The sequence below is a fragment of the Staurois parvus genome, unplaced genomic scaffold (assembly GCF_062004578.1).
Source record: "Staurois parvus isolate SC_StPar_1 unplaced genomic scaffold, SC_StPar_1.0 ptg000138l, whole genome shotgun sequence".
NCBI lineage: Eukaryota > Metazoa > Chordata > Amphibia > Anura > Ranidae > Staurois > Staurois parvus.
The window spans coordinates 1056814-1076311 of NW_028317934.1; the positions used below are offsets into that span (position 1 = coordinate 1056814).

General features: G+C 38.8%; 1 protein-coding gene across 7 annotated transcripts in view; it reads left to right on the top strand.

Annotated features, from left to right (window-relative positions):
• PAX6 (paired box 6) overlaps positions 1-15528 on the top strand; it is a 62346-nt gene extending 46818 nt beyond the window's left edge. For 5 of the 7 annotated variants that reach the window (XM_089673471.1, XM_089673470.1, XM_089673476.1 and 2 more), the window contains 4 exons: positions 2597-2747; positions 5107-5222; positions 13814-13964; positions 14290-15528. In XM_089673471.1, coding sequence (XP_089529597.1) covers positions 2597-2747; positions 5107-5222; positions 13814-13964; positions 14290-14375 — 504 coding nt within the window. In that variant the 3' untranslated portion in view covers positions 14376-15528. The remainder of the gene's footprint in view (positions 1-2596; positions 2748-5106; positions 5223-13813; positions 13965-14289) is intronic. The other 2 variants (XM_089673474.1, XM_089673475.1) reach the window with 1 other exon arrangement.
• Positions 15529-19498: the final 3970 nt, after the last annotated feature.

Below are 19498 nucleotides of genomic sequence, written 5' to 3' on the forward strand. Positions count from 1 at the left end.
TATTAATGGACTGCGCCAATGCACATAAATATAAAATAAAATAAAAAGCAAAATTTAAAAAATGAGGGAGGGGAGCAGCTATCTAATTCCTTGGAAACCAAGAAAAAAGCAATGTAGAAATATATTTAGACAAGCGCTCCTCAGAGTATGAATGATATCATTGAACAGACCATATCCCCTTACTATAATCTCACTGTTCCAAAAAGAAACTTAAGAAAAAATATCTTATAACAAGTGAAAAACAGAAATCTTCAATATTATCACATTCATGTCATATATCTGTGATCGCTATTATATGTGAATAACAATGTGTCCATACAATATTATCAATCCTTTTTTAAAACGTCCGAACATAGATGTGCAAAATATCTTCTTTTCGTTTTTTTTTCTCTTCATAAATATTCGTGCTTCTTACCGCTACTGCTCCTGGGGGACGTCGAGTGACGGAACGCGTGGGGCGGGGCCTTGGATGTGACGCCACCATGTACGGGTAAGCCTCCGGTGTTCGCTGAGCCCGGGGCTGATCTATCTCTTTTACATTGCTGTAACTGCTGGTGTCGGCTATGACACTTTGTTTCTGAGTGCGGTTCATGCTCTTTTAATGGAATAAAAGTATCTTTTGGATGGTTTTATGCTATGAAGCTTCGTCTTCTCCTCCTTTCACATGGTACATACATGTATGAGGATTCATCCACAGAGGTTGACAAGCTGTCGGCATTCCTGAAGATTGTTGCTCCCAGAGTCACTGCTCATTAGCTCGTTTATAACATTACCAGCATAGAGCTCTGGTGAGTTCATTTAATTTGGCTGGTGGTGGATTTGTCACAGTGTGGTGGTGTTTTGATAAGAAGCACGAATATTTATGAAAATAACAAAATCGAAAAGGAGATATTTTGCACATTTATGTATAAACGTTTTAAAAAAGGATTGATAATATTGTATGGACACATTGTTATTCTCTGGGAGCAACGATCTACAGGAATGCCGACAGCTTGTCAACCTCTATGGATGAATCCTCATACATGTATATACCATGTGAAAGGAAGAGAAGAGGAAGCTTCATAGCGTAAAACCATCCAAAAGAAACCTTTATTCCATTAAAAAAGCATGAACCACACTCACAAAGTGTCATAGCCAACCCCAACAGTTATAGCAATGTAAAACGAACAGATCAGCTCCGGGCTCAGCGAACACCAGAGGTTTACCTGTACATGGTGATGTCACATCCAAGGCCCCACCCCACGCGTTCCGTCACTCGAAATCCCCCAGGAGCGGTAGCGGTGAGAAGCACAAATATTTATGAAGATAACAAAACTGAAAAGGAGATATTTTGCACATTTATGTTTGAACGTTTTAAACAAGAATTGATAATATTGTATGGACACATTGTTATTCTCATATAACAGCAATCACGGATATATGACACAAATGTGATAATATTGAAGAGTTTTGTTTTTCATTTGTTTTTCACTTGTTATAAGATATTATTTTGTAAGTTTCTTTTTGGCACAGTGAGATTATAGTGAGGGGATATGGACTGCTTATTGATATGATATCTTTCATACTCTGAGGAGCGCTTGTCTAAATACATTTTTACGTTGCTTTTTTCTTGGTTTCCAAGGCATTAGATAGCTGCTCCCCTCCCCCATTTTTTACATGTTGCTTTTTATTTTAATTTATATTTATGTCCATTGGCGCAGTCCATTAATAAGGAAACATAACTCCCTACTATGCTATGGAAATGAGGTATTGCGGGAGGTGCCTTAACAGTCAGAACACACTGCTCCTCCATAGATACAGTGCAGTGAGTGAGATCTGTCACCCTAGGACAGGTAGTGTGTTACTGGCAGGATCACCAGGTGAAAATATAAGCAAAAATGTCTGAATAAAGAAAATTAATGCAGCCACCACATCTTAGCAATATATTACATTTTTGTTCTTGGAGTAAGAAACACGTTAAATTGAATACTGTTGTATGTTTAGTGTATTTTGTGTTTTTTGGGGGAAACTTGGCCTTCCTTGGCCTCTTATTTATGCCCCTAATTACAATAAGATTAAAGTGGTACCGAGCACAATGTAAGTCTTCCTTGATTCTTATTTCTTTCCAAAAATTATAGGTCTCCCTTGACCTCTTATTTTTGCCCCAGATTATAACAAAATTAAGGTGTTATCGTTATCTGTTTAAGATATGCGGTAAGAGCCCAAGAGCTTTACCGCTTTAATAAAGCATGTTGTATGCATCTTAATTGAACAATGGCCATCAAAATCTATTTTTGGCTTGTACTTTTACAGTGTGCTTGAATCATATAAGGACTGATTACAGCAAATGTAGGCCCTTAGTGTACCAAAGTGCCATTACTCATGGATCTCAAATATGTGGTTCTCATGAAATGTACCATATACTGTATTTAGATACTGAAAATGGGTTAGGCCAGCAGGTTGGTCTTTTTGGCATAATGCAAAGTATTAATGATCTATTCCAAAATACAGACTTAGTTACATAAAGCAGTGTAATGTTGCAGTTTGCACTGGCAGCATAGGAAATAAGGGTTGACTTAATTATTATATTAACCTTTTTGTTTTTTCTACTTCTTAGGTATGGTTTTCTAATCGGCGAGCAAAATGGAGAAGAGAAGAAAAGTTGCGGAATCAGAGGAGGCAAGCCAGCAACACACCCAGTCACATCCCTATTAGCAGTAGTTTCAGCACTAGTGTCTATCAACCTATTCCACAACCCACCACTCCAGGTAAGCATGAAGAACGGGGCATAATGACAACTTTCCAGTAAAGGTAAAACCGTAAGACAGAAAAGTGAATTAATGGATTTTATAAATAGTATTCATTAGATGTTTTGTTTCATGCTATGTGTACCAGCCTTTATAGACCATCTATCCTTTTTAGTAAAAAAAAAATCACTATATGAAAAGCTGGTGGTAGCCCCTGCTTCCTTATTGCCCCCTTCTTCTACTGACATTATCTTCTTCTGATGCTGGAAGAAGCATAACCCAATATTCATCAGTCCTAGACAGCCATATGTTGGCTGGAAGCAGAGCAGGCACAGGAGGCACTCATTCAGGGAGCACATCTCGATAGCTTGACGTCATTAGTCCAGAATCAACCATTCTTAACCAGGGTTCCGTGGAACCCTATGGTTCCGTGGAACCCTATGGTTCCTCCAGAGGTTTCTTGAACTGTAGTAGATTGACCTCCTATTTGATGGTACCTGCATAGTTCCAGGGCCAATGCTACTAGATAGAGCCAGCTGCCAAAAATTTTTTAAGCTGTCTGAAAGGATTGTATTCTGATCACCACTGTAATGGTTTCATTATTCCCCTTCGACATTAATGTAAGGGGTATTTTCCCATTGACCACCTATGAAATGGACTTAGTAAGTGTTCCCTGAGACCTGAAAATTATTTTAGGGATTCCTCTGAGATAAAAAGGAGTTGAGAAAGGATGGTCTAGACGGCAATGCTTATGATGGTCCAACTCCCATTAATGGAGGATGTAGGGTAGGGACCACTCTAACCACTGTCATTTTGTTTATCTTTATTGTGGTTGGGGATTTGGAGGAGGGTTAAATAGTATAGGCATGCTTTAAATATCCATGAGCTGAAATTAATAATGTATAGCGCTCACTATGGACAATATCTAGGCAAAGATGGCCTACATTTGAGAGCTCAAATTAACCGCCTCCCGCCCGCCATATAGTACAATGATGGATGCAAGGTGGTTCTCTCATTCTGGGAGGACGTCATATGACATCCCCCCATTCTAACCACGCATGCGCTGCTCCCGGAGCGCGCAGCACGGCGATCGGTGGTGCGCTGTGTCCCTCGGACACAGCAGATCACCGATCCACGCAAAGAGCCGAAGATGTTGGCTCGGTCATGTGATCAGCTGTGTCCAATCACAGCTGATCACATGTAAACAGGGAAATGCCGGTTATCTGCATTTCTCCCCCACAAGCTGTCACGCTGGCAGCTCGAGAGGAGAGCCGGTAATCGGCTTTCCGTGGAGGGGACATGAACACAGATCATCAGAGCACTGATGATCAGTGTGCCCTGATGATCTGTGTAGCCCCAGCAGCGCCACCTGTCAGTGTCCATCAGTGCCAGCTCTCAGTGCTCATCCATGCCACCTGCCAGTGCCACATCAGTGCCACATTTCAGTGCCCATCTGAGCTGCCTTTCAGTGTCACCCATCAGTGCCAGTCAGTGCCACCTATCAATGCCAGTTAGTGCCACCTATCAGTACTGCTAATCAGTGCCACCTATCAGTGCCAGTCAGTGCCGCCTATCAGTGCCAGTCAGTGTCACCTATCAGTGTGCATCAGTGCCGCCTATCAGTGCCCGTCAGTGCTACCTATCAATGCCGCCTAACAGTGCCAGTCAGTGCCACCTAACAGTGCCAGTCAGTGCCGCCTATCAGTGCCACCTATCAGTGCCATATATTTGTGCTGCCTTTCAGTGCCTATCAGTGCCACCTACCAGTGCCACCTCATCAGTGCCCATCAGTGCCACCTATCAGTGCCCATTAGTACAGTCTATCAGTGCCCATCACTGCAGCTTCATTAGCGCACATTAGTGAAGGAGAAAAATCACTTATTTACAAAATTTTATAACAAAAACTAAGAAAAAACATTTTTTTCAAAATTTTCAGTGTTTTTTGGTTTGTTTAAGAAAAAATAAAAAACCCAGAGGTGAATAAATATCACCAAAATAAAGCTCTATCTGTCACAAAAAAATGATAAAAATGTCATATGAGTACAGTGTTGCATGACCGCGCAATTGTCATTCAAAGTGCAACATCGCTGAAAGCTGGAAATTGGCCTGGGCAGGAAGGGGGTATAAGTGCCATGTAGGTTAGTGGTTAAAGACAACATTGAAGAACACACCTATGATATCCAGCTAAACTCTAACTTTGCCCATTTGGTGAATATTTCAAGAGCTCATCTATGCTTACAGGAACACGATAACTAATAAATACTATTTACAACGATGGATTAACAACAAATATATCACTTGGTACAAATGTGAAGGTGGACAGGTACATAGATCATTTGACGGATCCATATAATAATTTGACTTCTTTTTCTCTATCTAGTGTCCTCATTCACATCAAGTTCTATGTTGGGGAGAACAGACACAGCACTTACAAACACATACAGTGCGTTGCCACCAATGCCTAGTTTTACCATGGCAAATAACCTGCCTATGCAAGTGAGTATTGACATGTGCTTTCCTGTTGATGTAACTATGCATACGTAAATGTGTTAACAGTCCAGTAAAAAAAGTAGTAAATATTAACACCCTATAGTCATGACAGATAGTCCTTTTTGAAAATGTCTATTATATAGATATGTAGACAGTGTGTGACTAATGGTCTAAAAAGTAAAGCAAATATACGGTATTTTGTTCTAGTTTTCATTTAATGTTTTTTCGTGCTACACATCTCAACTAGAATTAAATGATATCATTTGAAGAACACACATAGATTAATATTCTGTTGGTAACAAAATTCTTAAAAACAGCTTTTTATACATTTTATTTATTTAGAGGGAGTGGGAAAGAAATGCTGTCCTTTGTGAAAAACGTACATAAAGAATCGCAGCTATAGATTTAAAATATGAACACTGACTGAGACATTTAAATACGTTCCAAGATTTGATATAGTTCACACTATACCAATATAATTAGTGTTACAAATGACAATCTATAGTTTTTAGTTGGTAACCATGTTAGGGGGGGAGAGGCTGCTTGCAATGTCCCATGGATGGCTTACCATGATGTCTGTTATGTGTAGCAAACTAGAACTGTCCTACAGAACTATCCCAGATATCTTCTTTTTTGTTGCTTTGGTACTGAACAAGGCCCATTATATGTTGATGATCTGGATAATAGGCTTAACTGTGAAAACCGGCTCAAAGGAATTATTGGGCGATGTTATGTTAATTAATGTTCCCTGAACAGATAGTACAAACATCATTTTGCATAATGTGGCTGCATATTAACAAGGCCACATTCTTTCAACATTTCCTGATTGGTTGCCATGCCCTACTGTACATTAAAGCTAGCCATGATGGATTGAAATTCGTCTGGTTCAGCAGGGTTTTCAATCGAATTTCGATCTGTCTATGACCATTGCAACTCAACAGATAACGACTTTTGTCAAACAGGATGTTGGAAAGTTTTGCAGCCAATCAGCTGCAGCACTGATTATTATATTCTGACAGTGGAGGATTCAGAATACAATAGAACAGCAGGGAGAATTCCTCCATCCACTTTGCGTATGTAAATGAGAGAATCCATTAAATTTTTTCAATCAGCCTGCTGGCTGATTGAAAAAAAAAAAAAAATTGATCTATGGTTAGCCCATGACACCATGTTGTTGATTTACTAAAGGCAAATAGGTTGTTCACTTTGCAGGGAAGTTGCACATTGCACGGACATTTTCCCCAGAGCTTCGTGAATATGGTGACATTTCACTTTGCAAAAAATACCCAAACAAGTGCATAAAGGCAGCATGATACATCTTTGTTACCATAAAGAAATATGGGCACACAGGTACACATTTACTTTCATGACTAAGTTTTTTCAATCAGCCTGCTCGCTGATTGAAAAAAAAAACAGATCGATCTATGGCCAGCCCATGACACCATGTTGTTGATTTACTAAAGGCAAATAGGTTGTTCACGTTGCAGGGAAGTTGCACATTGCACAGACATTTTCCCCAGAGCTTAGTGAGCTTTTGTAAAACAGGATGTTTGAAAGTTTTGCAGCCAATCAGCTGCAGCACTGATTATTATATTCTGACAGTGGAGGAGTCAGAATACAATAGAACAGCAGGGAGAATTCCCCCATCCACTTTGCGTATGTAAATGGCAGAATCCATTGAGTTTTTTCAACCAGCCTGCTGGCTGATTTAAAAAAAACGGATCGATCTATGGCCAGCCTATGACACCATGTTGTTGATTTACTAAAGGCAAATAGGTTGTTCACTTTGCAGGGAAGTTGCACATTGCACGGGCATTTTCCCCAGAGCATAGTGAATATGGTGACATTTCACTTTGCAAAAAATACCCAAAGAAGTGCAAGGAAAAAAAAGAAAAGGCATTTTGGCTTGCACATGATTCCATGAAGGAAGTTAGCAGAGTTTCACCTTATTCAAACCCATGAAACGTGTAATCCCTTGTCTTTTGTGATGCTCACACACAAGAAACATGGCTGTCAGTGCTGTGATAAAAATAAATGCCACTAAAAATGTCCTGAGTGAGTCATCGCCAGACCGGTATTTATCATTTCTTCCGCTCTGTGCTATTATGACTGATTACAGTTCATGTAAATAACTGTGCGCCTCTCATATTTATTCTGCTCTGTCCACCTCCTACACCAACAGCCAAATCCATGCCAAACTGATACTTCAGTTGTGGACATGCACTGATCGCCTGCTGACTTATTATATCTCTTTATTATAATATTAGCTAAATACTGAGATAAAAAATCTATATCATGGTAACCAATTAGAAAATTAATTTTATTTTGTACAGAAAGGGCAGTTGGCTCTCAGTAGGGGCATTAAAGAGGCTTGATAATGAATGATGCTTAAAAGCATCCAATCAGAATTCTTGGTTAATTTTCAAACCATGGACTGTAGACATGAGGGCCCATTGACCCCATATGAGTTGGGCTGCATTGAGTAGCCTTGCCAAATGTCATCCCAATGTATAGAAAAGGCAGTTTGCCTTAAGTCCTATTGTTTTAGTTCACACCAATGTGTTGCACTGGTGTGTACTGAAAAACAAGGGACATGCTCCATTTTTAGGCAGCACAGCACGTTAGGAAGCACTACACCACATCTCAACACACTTCAATTCATAAAGTTGAATGAAATGTCATTAAGGATAAAAAAAGAAAGCGATAAATAGTGTGTTGTTTTGTAACAGCACATCACACCGCTCCTTCCCAGAACTCACATCTGCTGGTGTGAATGGACCTTGCTAGTTGAAAGATGATTTGTTATTAAAGGCAGCATGATACATCTTTGTTACCATAAAGAAATATAGGCACACAGATACACATTTACTTTCATGACTAAGCCCCTAGATCCTCCTTCATCCCCAGTTTTCTACATATAAAACCTTATTCAATAAAGAGTTTATATTCTTAAGTATCATTTGGTAAGTGTGATAATCTTTAGCAGCCAATTGGAATTCATCAGGTGCTGGTCTTGGAGTAACTTTTGATTGGTTGATATGGGTTCCTGTCAGGGGCGGACTGACAACTCATGGGGCCCCCGGGCAATAGGGGATCATGGGGCCCCTGTGTCCTTGCCCAAACTCAAAAAAGCCTATGAAAAAGGTACCAGGGGCATCTCATGGGGTCCCCTATTGACCCGAGTCAGTGCCCGAGTCTCCAAATGGTCAGTCCGCCCCTGGTTCCTGTACTTAAAAGGGAAATAAACCCATTGATTTAAAGTGGAACTAAACTTTCCAATTTAATGGTTTCCCAAAACAGTTATATTGAAGGCAGTGCCTCCCACAGTTACCAGTGTGAAGGGGTGGACTGACCATTCAGGTATTCGGGTACTGCCCGAGGGCCTGGGGTCAGTAGGGGGCCCCATGAGATGCCCCTGGTACCTTTCATAGACTTTTTTGGGTGTGGTTTGAGTGTGGGTGAGGACACAGGGGCCCCATTATCCCCTATTGCCCAGGGGCCCCATGAGTTGTCAGTCCGCCCCTGCTAGTGTGCTTATGTTAGCTGTCAACTAAACCGTCAAGCCATTCAATGGCTGGTGTCAAAACTGATCACGTGTGCAGCACCATGGCACCTGCAGATCAAACAGAAGCTAAGATGGCAGCATCCTTGGATGTATAGATATAGAAGGGTTTAGTTCCATTTTAAATGTTTCCCAAAACAGTTACATTGAAGGCATGCCGTGAATGATCTATCACAGTTGCTTGTGCTCTCAACTGAACTCTCAAGCCATCAAATGACTGGTGTCATAGCTGATCACTAGTGCACTGCAGATTAAGCAGAGGCTAAGATGGCAGCATACTTGACTGTAAAGGATAGGATGGTTTAGTTCCACTTTGACATGTACTACTTAAGAATAAGAACTTTTTATTCAAAAAGTCCTATTGTTCTTAAGCCAGCCAGAGATGGAGCGATTTTCCATCCTGCAACCTCGATTACTCCATCAATCAGTCAGTGCTGATGAGGGAATCCCTCCCGCAGAGCCATTGTGTTCTCCCGGTGGGGTCGTCTCAGAGCAATTACTGCTAGTGCTATAATAGCCGCTAGCTATAAGGGCATGTAAAATCCGGCAGGCTGGTTGTATCCAAGTTGATCAGTTGATCAACTTGGGTACATTCATCCTACGCATTCATGGTTTGAATCTCAGCTGGTTCTTGCTGAACTGGCCAAGATTCGAACTGTCTATGACCAGCTTTATGATTTTTTTATCATGGACAATTATTGTAATAATGTGGCCCAAAAAATAAACCAGCCACCCTCTGTTTTCACCCTATTGTCTACAGTTTAATAATTATGAATTGGTTGTGTTTGCTACATTTAATTGACAGCAGCAAGTCTGAGAAAAATTGAATAACTAGAAATGGGTTTATTTGTCAGCCTCACGCAAAGGCCTCCAAGGTTTTAAGGATTTTTTTCTGATTTTCTCAATGGAATAGCATTCCTCCTACCCCATAGGCTGCTGCCTCTACTGCCTTACCCTAGTTCCACTCCCCAGTGGCCCAGTTATGCCGGCCATACATGGTTCGAAATTCGACTGATTTTTTGTCCAAAAATTGGACCTAAGAATAATGGGTCAATGGTACCGGTCAGTTTTCGTGGTTCCTCCCCTTTTCAGTGATTGGGCATGTTGGAAACTTTGTGAAAAACGACCGATTTTCGACTCAATGATGGTCAAATCGTACGATCGTTTTTCCGAAAACAATAAACACATAAGCTGTGACCTGGAAAGAACAGAAGTTTTGCCTGTTATATGGGGTGAACTTTATGACTTGGTTGGCCAATTTTTTAAATCATTGATGGCACCATGGGTTTACCAAGCAAACAATGTTTTCGATTTTCAGACGAAAAAAAATATTCGGAATTTGACCCATGTATGGCTTGCATTAGTCCCTGTGAGCCAGTATTTGCAAAAAAGCATCCACAACCAGCATAATAAGAAGTTGATGTATAGTTACGAAAGCTAGTCATTCAGAGTATTTCTAAACATCATCAATTACTAGTCTGCTTTTCATAGAACAAAAAACAATTACAGACATCTCACCAACCAATGTACTCTTAAAGAGAATATATAGTGTGTTTTTAGGGAGGACATACTTTGACTTATTATTTCAATGTTTTATATGAGTGTTGTAATTTTACATGCTTCCTCATTCATATTTTTTATTATAAATATTTATTAAATAAATATTTATAGATTAACCTCTAGAGGGAACACTCAGTGGCTCAGTAGATCCTGCTTAAAATCTATTGAGATGAGATATCAGCCACCTGGGGAGTGCATCATTTTCAATGAGTCAGCTGACTTGTAGGGACTGATTTACTAAAATAGTTGAGAACCTTAACTCAATAAATTGTGTGAATATTCACTTCAAATATCAAATCACGTGTAAAGTAAATTCCTGTTCATTTTGAATTCCCAATCATGAGAAGATTAAATAGGTCAACAGAAATTTGCTTTTTGCAGGATTAAATACTTGAACTGAATATTCAAACAATTTATTGAGTGCAGATTATCAACCATTGTAGTAAAGTAGTCTCTACAAGTCAGCTGACTCATTGAAAAAGATGAGTGAAGATTCTCAACTCCTTTAGTAGATCAGCCCAATATAGTTGTAGTGTGAGAGGGAGCTGTGAAGCACACCCATTGTGTGCAAATGCAAAGCAGGGAGCATAGCTTGATTATGTAATGAGTACATATGGCTGCCTCCATACACATACATAATAACAAGATATAGACAGAAATAAAGTTTTAAAACATTAACACATTAGTAACAACTTCATCAAAATTATCTTTTTTTTTACTTGTATATCTTAAAACATGAAAAAACTATATTTTCCCTTTAAGGGCTCATTGCACACAGGGCTTAATGTGGTCATTCAGCCAAAATGTAACTAATGCTAAGCCTGCTCTCACGCCTATTCTAAGACTATTCTATCTACCCTGAGAAAGGAAATATACTGAAACTTACCTCTTCTGAAACCGCTCCAGTCCGGTCACATGATCAGGTCCCACCGCCAGTTTTGGTGTAGAGGAGAGACAGCCAACAACAGATGCCCTATAGCAGGGTCTCAAACTGGCGGCCATCCAGCTATTGGGAAACTACAAGTCCCATCTTGCCTCTGCCTTTGGGAGTCATGCTTGTAACTGTCAATCTTGCAATGCCTCATGGGATTTGTAGTTTGGCAACAGCTGGAGGGCCATCAGTTTGACACCCATGCCTTATAACAGGGGCGTATTTACCACAAGGCAAACAAGGCATTTGCCTAGGGTGGTATTTTTCAGGGGGGAAACCCCGCCCTCCTGAAAGAAGTGATGGAAGAAGGGACACATGCGGCTTGGGGATGTCAGGGATGTCCAGAGCTGTGAAGGTGAGTGTCTTTCTCTCTCCCACTGGTAGGGGAGTGGCCGGTGTAAGGGGGCGATGGTAGTGGAAGGCTGTTTTGGGTGGGGGGGGCAGGTGTGTTGTTGGTCAATGTCAGGCTCTCTCCATTGGGGGGATGAATTTTGTGTTGCCTAGGGCAGCACAAAACCTAAATACGCCACTGCCTTATAGTAAGGTGACATCGACGTGCAGGTATTTGCAGCCGTTGTCAGCAATCTCTCCTCTACATTGAAGATCATGTGACCGGAGCAGAGAGGTTTCAGAATAGGTAAGTATAGGCATCTTTTCTTTCACAGAGTAGATAGAATAGTCTTAGAATGGAGGTGGGAGTAGGTTTAGCCTTAGTTAGATTTTGCCTGAAATGATGCTTTTACAGGTGGTTGTCTTTGATTTTCAGCTGTAAACACACCTCCATGTTAGCCTATGTGTCCATGCACACACAGGTATTTACAGGTGTATTAGAAGAGGAGTGTTTAAGGGCAAAAAAAAAAAAGCCATCACCAGAGCATTCAGGAGAGGAGCTTTTAGGCAGAAAACCAGCTGGACATGCCTAAACACTAGATGCGTTTAGTGCTTGGGCATTCTTTCAGAATACATTAAGATTGGTCAATGGCCAGTGGAATCCATGACCGCTCAAATGCTTGAGACACCTGAACGTGAGTGCAAACTGCAGCTTTGGGCGCATTTAATAAGCAGCTTTTTTTCTGCCAGAAGACAAAGCGTTCAGGTGAGCTGTGCTAATGGTCAGTGTGCATGAGCCCTAGAAGCTGCTATTTAAAGGAACATTTCATTAGGACAAAGCATGTGAACAACATACCTAGGCACAAGTAGGCACCTTATAGTTGCAACCCACAACTTTGGTTCAATGGGTGCTGAACCACAGTATGCAAGAACCGAATTGGATCATAGCCCCTGCCCCATCCTGTGCAATAGGGGTATTTCTCAACCAGTCCACTTTGGACTTTAGAGCAGGCGTCCCCAAATTTCAGCTTGCATTACATGGTACTCATGCATGAAGGTTCAGGGCTCCCAGGGGCAATCTGGAAGTGCAGTTTTACAAATGAAGGCAATGTGCTGGCACCTTACGGCTTGGGTTTTTACATAAGCCTGCTGTTTTATTTATTTTAATGAGCCAGTAACAGGTTTACTGATGAAGCATTTAATACATTCCTCATTATTTCATTGTGAACTGCAGGTGCTTTATGGAGGCTACCATGTTCAAAATAACATGCAGTTTTTATTTTAATGATGTAAGATGTATCTACAGACTAACTACACTAGCTGCAAATTTCTCTTGTATCGGCATATGCTGTCTGTTGACACGGGTGCAAGTTGTCCCTTGAAAACCAATGTAATGGCATCTTGGCACAATTGACTGAACCCTTGTATTGGCATATGTTGTCTGTTGACACGGGTGCAAGTTGTCCCTTGAAAACCAATGTAACGGCATCTTGGCACAATTGACTGAACCCTTGTATTGGCATATGTTGTCTGTTGACACGGGTGCAAGTCGTCCCTTGAAAACCAATGTAATGGCATCTTGGCACAATTGACTGAACCCTTTTATTGGCATATGTTGCCTGTTGACACAGGTGCAAGTCGTCCCTTGAAAACCAATGTGATGGCATCTTGCCACAATTGACCGAACTCTTCTCCTCATTTCTGTTACTGTCTAACCAAAAGTTGGAGACAGCCAGATATAGAGCAACAAGGCAAACTTCTCTAAAGAGTTGTCAGAAAACGAACTGCACCTGTGTCAAGAAACAACCTTAGCCTCATACTGGATAAAAATTGCAGCTGGCTGTAGGAAACCACTCTTTCTTTTTTTTTTTTTTTAAGTCTTTTCCAATTAGACTGTGAATATTCACTGCATCCTTATAGCCTGTGTTAGAAATCGTAGAGAATCCTGCATCACTGTTCAACTTTCTGAGCTCCCATAATGCATTTGCACCATGGGAGATGAAGCCAAGCTGCAGACAATGTCATGAGGTTACACATTGCTCATCAACATCAACAATAGCATATGTAGGTCAGTGTCACAGAAACACACACGCACACTGTAAGTTTTTTTTTTTTTTTCCACTGGGCAGATGATGGATACAGGAGGTGCAGTGATTGTATTTAAACATCACAAATAGCACTGAGCAGTAATTTTGCTTTTCTTTCTTCTTCCAGCCCCCTGTACCCAGCCAGACTTCCTCCTACTCATGCATGTTGCCCACAAGTCCATCTGTGAATGGGCGGAGCTATGATACATACACACCTCCCCACATGCAGACACACATGAACAGCCAGCCAATGGGCACCTCTGGTACAACCTCTACAGGTAGGCATTCCATTATTTTCCACCCTCTCTCTGCCACTCCCCCAAACACAGCCACCGGCGAACGGGATAGCTACACAATAACACACAACTCAGTGTCTGCACATGTGCAGTTCGTTATAGATCAGATATATCTAATATAATAAAACAGAGCAAAAGAAAAAGCCACTCTACACAATGCATGCTTAATAAAGTCTTGAATCCTAATTAGAACAGTTCCTACAAATACCCTAACGCCACAAAGTTGCATGTGTTGTGTATTGTGATAAACTGGACAAACTCTGCATGATATAATAATATACTCCTATTTTTCTATTTATTTCTCTAGGTCTCATTTCCCCTGGAGTGTCAGTCCCAGTACAAGTACCCGGGAATGAACCTGACATGTCTCAGTACTGGCCAAGATTACAGTAAAAACCGTGTTAATTTAACCAATGACTTTATGGAGAACAGTTGGATGTTCAGCAGTATTTTATAAAAATCCAGGACTGGCTTGGAAAGTATACAAAAAAAAGAAAAAAAATCAAAAAGACTTCTCTGGACAGCGGCTGTGTACCGATAATATTGGGAAAGACTGCACAACAGACATTTGCACACTGAAAGCGGTATCTATATCAGTTGGATCAAACCTTCATTTTGATATCCAAACTTTTATCCATTTGATGTACTCTTTGTAAACTGACTCTGTTATGTGATATTGAACAGAACAACGCAGGCGGGTAGCCCGGATCTGCTCTCTGTTGATCATTATTTTTTATTTTATTTTATTTTATTTTATTTTTTATTGGAAGCCATGATCAAGCCACGAATTTAAAGAGGTTTTTATCAAGATATATATCGTCCCTTGATTTTGTCCATCCTTGGACCAATTTTCCTCATTTTTGTATCAACTTCCCTTGGGCCAGTTGCCGGAAAAAAAAAAATATAAATCCTCACCTTCCCCCAGTTTCCTGTTTGGTAATCCCCAAAGGTTGATGTTTAAAGTTCCAAAAGTAAAAAAAAAAAAAAATGGAATAAAGAAAAGCTGAAGAGAGACGTTTGGTAGATGAAAGGTAGATGATATCTTCGATATAATCCAATTTGTTTTATGTCGAAATGTATGTTTTTGTCTTCCCTAGAAATCTCCCAGAATGATTTCTATAATAAAGTTAATTTCATTTATATTTGATGAGGATACTGTATAGATGTTTTATACACATTTTCATGCATCATGAGTTCTTTTATTTCTCTTGGAAAGCAGGTCATCTCATTGTTCCTAGATAGAGTGTACAAAATGTTCACAATCCAAACATCCTTGTGCATATAGACCATTCCTTATACCGATTAAAAGTGCTTGCAAGAGTTTTCAATTTAAGTGTTTTTCAAGTTGTTCACAAATACATATCAGAATTAACCATTGTTGATTGTACAAAACCATACCAAAGCCTTTGTATTTCCTTTGTTATACTATTTCATTTAAACCTTTAGCGTGGTGTTGCAAATTTTTGTTAACAGTCTTGGACGTTAAGTCCGTTTTTTTGTTTCAATTGTAATTTATTTTTAAATAAATTAGGGCAACTGAAAAGACTGTGCTGTGCAGATGTCAACTACAGGCTACATTTTTTTTCCATTACCTATCACTAAACGAGCAACTTGCTCTGGGTATTGCCAATTTAAAATGCTTATTTTACATCCTATAAATATTGGTCTAATATTGAACTACATACTGTAAAAGAATAACCATCTACAAAAAAAGTTCAGCTCAAATTAATTCTAAAAATCAGGCAAAATTAACAAAATGAATTTTAATGCAAAAACTACAACAAACTAAAACTTTATTAATGCAACAAATAAAACTGTATTTAAAGAACAGGATTTTTCTACTAACAGCTTACAGGGCTGAACTGTGAATCCGGTAACCAATTATATCAATGAACTAAAAATGAAAATACAGCTCCTTAAAACAAAACTCTAGTTTCCAATACATTTCATGATTTAAAAAGGCAATGACTTTGTAGACTGCATATATTATGGATCATGCTCTGTGAAGCTTTTAGAGATACTATTATTTATGCCCAATGCAATTTATTAAGACCTTGTTTGTTGCCTTGGTAGAATCCTCAGGACAGCTGTGTCTATGAATTGCTCACACAAATATCTAATTCCAAGGTTTATTTTTTTATCATGCTATCCTTTCAGCACTAAACTTGTTTTGAAAGTGGAGATTGACTTAAACCATGATTGTTAAACTTGCAAAACATTTTTCAAACACTGGATGATAAAAACACATGGTCTAATTACTGAATATTTAGGACTTCATGGGGTTTATTTACTAAAGCTGGAGAGTCCAAAATCAGACTCCCTTCTGCATAGAAACCAATCAGCTTCTAACCTCAGCTTGTTCAATGAAGCTTTGGCAATGAAACCTGGAAGCTGATTGGTTTCTATGCAGAAGTGAGTCTGATTTTGGACTCTCCAGCTTTAGTAAATAAACCCCCATATGTCTAGACTGCATGGCCTAGACATATGGGCCCTGATTTACTATTGGGCATAGGTGCATATTCGTGGGCGAACGCCCAATTTTTATGGGCGACTGTCTATTTTTACCCCGCAACGAGATTTACTATTGAGCAGCGCCCCTAAGCAGATGCCCAATCGAATTTACAAAAAGACACACGCCCGGAATCAGACCCACAAAGCAGACTTGCTAAGAAGCATGTCTAACACCATGAAAAATCACTGCAGAGACATGTTCACTTAGAAATTTGCTTTGCCAAATATCAGGACTTCACTTTAAACAATATCTGCTATTTCCAAAAAAAAATAAGAATGTGTTAAAAATCGTTTTTTTCAAGGAAATTGACACAGTAAAAATCTAGACGCCCGTGCAGTGTCTTTGGCCGATATAAATGCGCATGTGCAGAACACATTTTAGGTGTCTGCCATGGGCGTTTGCTTTTTAGCCACTGCCCAATAGTAAATCTCACAGATGAAGTCTTCATGGTATCATATTCAATAATGATGTAACAATTAATATGATTTTATGCCCTAAACAAATTATATTTTAAATACAAATGTCTTGTAGGTTGCTACAGGTTACAAAAGTTTACTAAATAAGTCTTAAGGTTCATTTTTAAATATTTCTACCCGATATTCACACAACGTTCACACAAGATTTATTCAGTTTTTGTAATTTATTTGGGAAAATGTGTGAATCCTGGGTGACAGGTGTATGACTCTTGTGTGAAAACATTATAAACAGTCCCATTAGTCTGTTCATTTAAAAAAAAAATGTTTTGTGAGGACATAAGAGATGAAAAAGCTGCCCAACTGTATTAAGACCATGAGACCGATTTACTTAAGGAATTGATCATCTTCACTCAATAATATTCTGTGTTCATTTTGAATACCGAATTTCGTGCAAATTTAATAAATATACAGCTATCTGCTTTTTACACAATTGGATAATTGAAGTGACTCTACACAATTTATTCTCAAGTACTTTAGTAAATCGGTCTCTAAAGATCTGACAATGTAATATCTCTAAGGGCATGCCAACATCACATGCAAAACAGTGTTGCCTTTTAAAAATAACTAAGTAGCATTATTCATCTTGGAGAGTTGTACATGGTTATAAGAAGGATGCTAAAGAAGAGAAAAATGGAGGTTCTCTCCATTCAGCCAATCAGGTTGCAGCTATTTAAAAAAGAAATATGTTTTATGGTTGCTTTGGGTAAGACCAACATTTAGCTATTCTTCATTTTTTATAACTGGGGCCATCTTTTTTATAGCATATTTTTCATTACATTATTTAGATGCTAAATATTTGTTATTTAAACATTTCAGCTGTTTTTGTTGTCTATGAACAAAGGGCAGAAATCCACTTTATGGGATGACCAATCTATTAGAGCTTGCAACTGCTCATTATGAATTTTGATGTCATTGTGACCAAAGTTATATCACAGACAAACATTTTGTACATTGAGTATTGGTTCAGCTCAGAAAACCCTAGAATATAAGCAACAGCTACACATTAATACTTTTTTTTTTTAAAATAAAATCCAATGTAGAGAAAAAAATTGTGATAGACAGTGGATGCACAATAACCAATATAGGTCACAATACTTCACAACGCCTAGGGCTGTCCAACTGGTGGCACTTGGGCCAGATGCTGCCCTTTCAATCTGTTTGTGGCTCTGAGCATTACTGACAAGATTAACACATTTAGAATTTTTTTTAAAGAACTGTTTTTTTTAGTATAATTATATAATAAATATATCCAGCTCAAAGAGGTGATATATTTTTATTACATACATGTCAAAACGATTACAAAGGAAGAAGTGCATCATATAATTGTCTTAAGATATTATAAGTATTTGAGTTTATGTGTTACCAAGCAGTATGTGGGTATTGTCCTACAGAAGCTTGTTTTTCTATTTTCTGTAATTGGAACATTTTTACCCAATTTTTACTCCTTTGTTTAGTTGCTTCTTTAATAGTTATACTTAAAAACATGCATTTTAAAAGCATGTAACTGAAAATGAAGTTGATTGTTGTTTAAAAATAAGTAATATTTTATTTTATGTGAAGCTTATATGTTAAATTAATCCTCCCTGACATACACACCTACACATGTTCTTCCTTATGCACATAGTAATTTATTTAAAAAAATTTTAAAATCAAGAAAATTGTTTGCTGAACTCAGTAAACACAGTTTAAATCTGCATTAAAAATGATCTTCACAGTAAGGTGTTTTTTTTAACTATATCTACTGACCTTAAGAGGTTGATTTACTAAAACTGTAGAGTGCTAAATCTGGTGCAGCAGTGCATTGTAGTCTCTATGCAGAGCTGCACCAGGTTTAGCACTCCCCAGCAGGGGCGGACTGACAACTCATGGGGCCCCCGGGCAATAGGGGATCATGGGGCCCCTGTGTCCTTGCCCAAACTCAAAAAAGCCTATGAAAAAGGTTCCAGGGGCATCTCATGGGGCCCCCTACTGACCCCGGGCCCTCGGGCGGTACCCGAGTTTCCAAATGGTCAGTCCGCCCCTGCTCCCCAGTTTTAATGAACTAACCCCACATTGTCTATGATATTTTATATTCAAGACAGAAATTTAAATTCAAAGAAAAACATGCAAAACCATTAAATAAAATTAGATAAAACCTTTTATGTGCACTTGTTTTAACTACTGTACTTTTACAATTCTTTAAAATAATTAAAAATAATTTATATTATATTATATTGAATATTATATAAGCCATCATTAGAATACCATTGATAGGCAAAATTGTAATCAAATGCATTTGCTGGTAGTGTGCATTTTTGTTTGCAGTTCAACATGGAACTTGAAAGTCAGTTGTCACCCATGCTCAAAAGAGATTAGTTTAATGAAAAGTATTAATGTTTTGGCAAGAGGACTCAACTGTTTTCCAAAAATAGTTGATTTATAGTTAAAAAATATTTTCTAATTTGATCTTTTTGGGAATGTAATATTCAAGACACAGATCTCAAACTCTCAAACAAATTAACAAGAAAATGGTAAAATTAATATAGCGG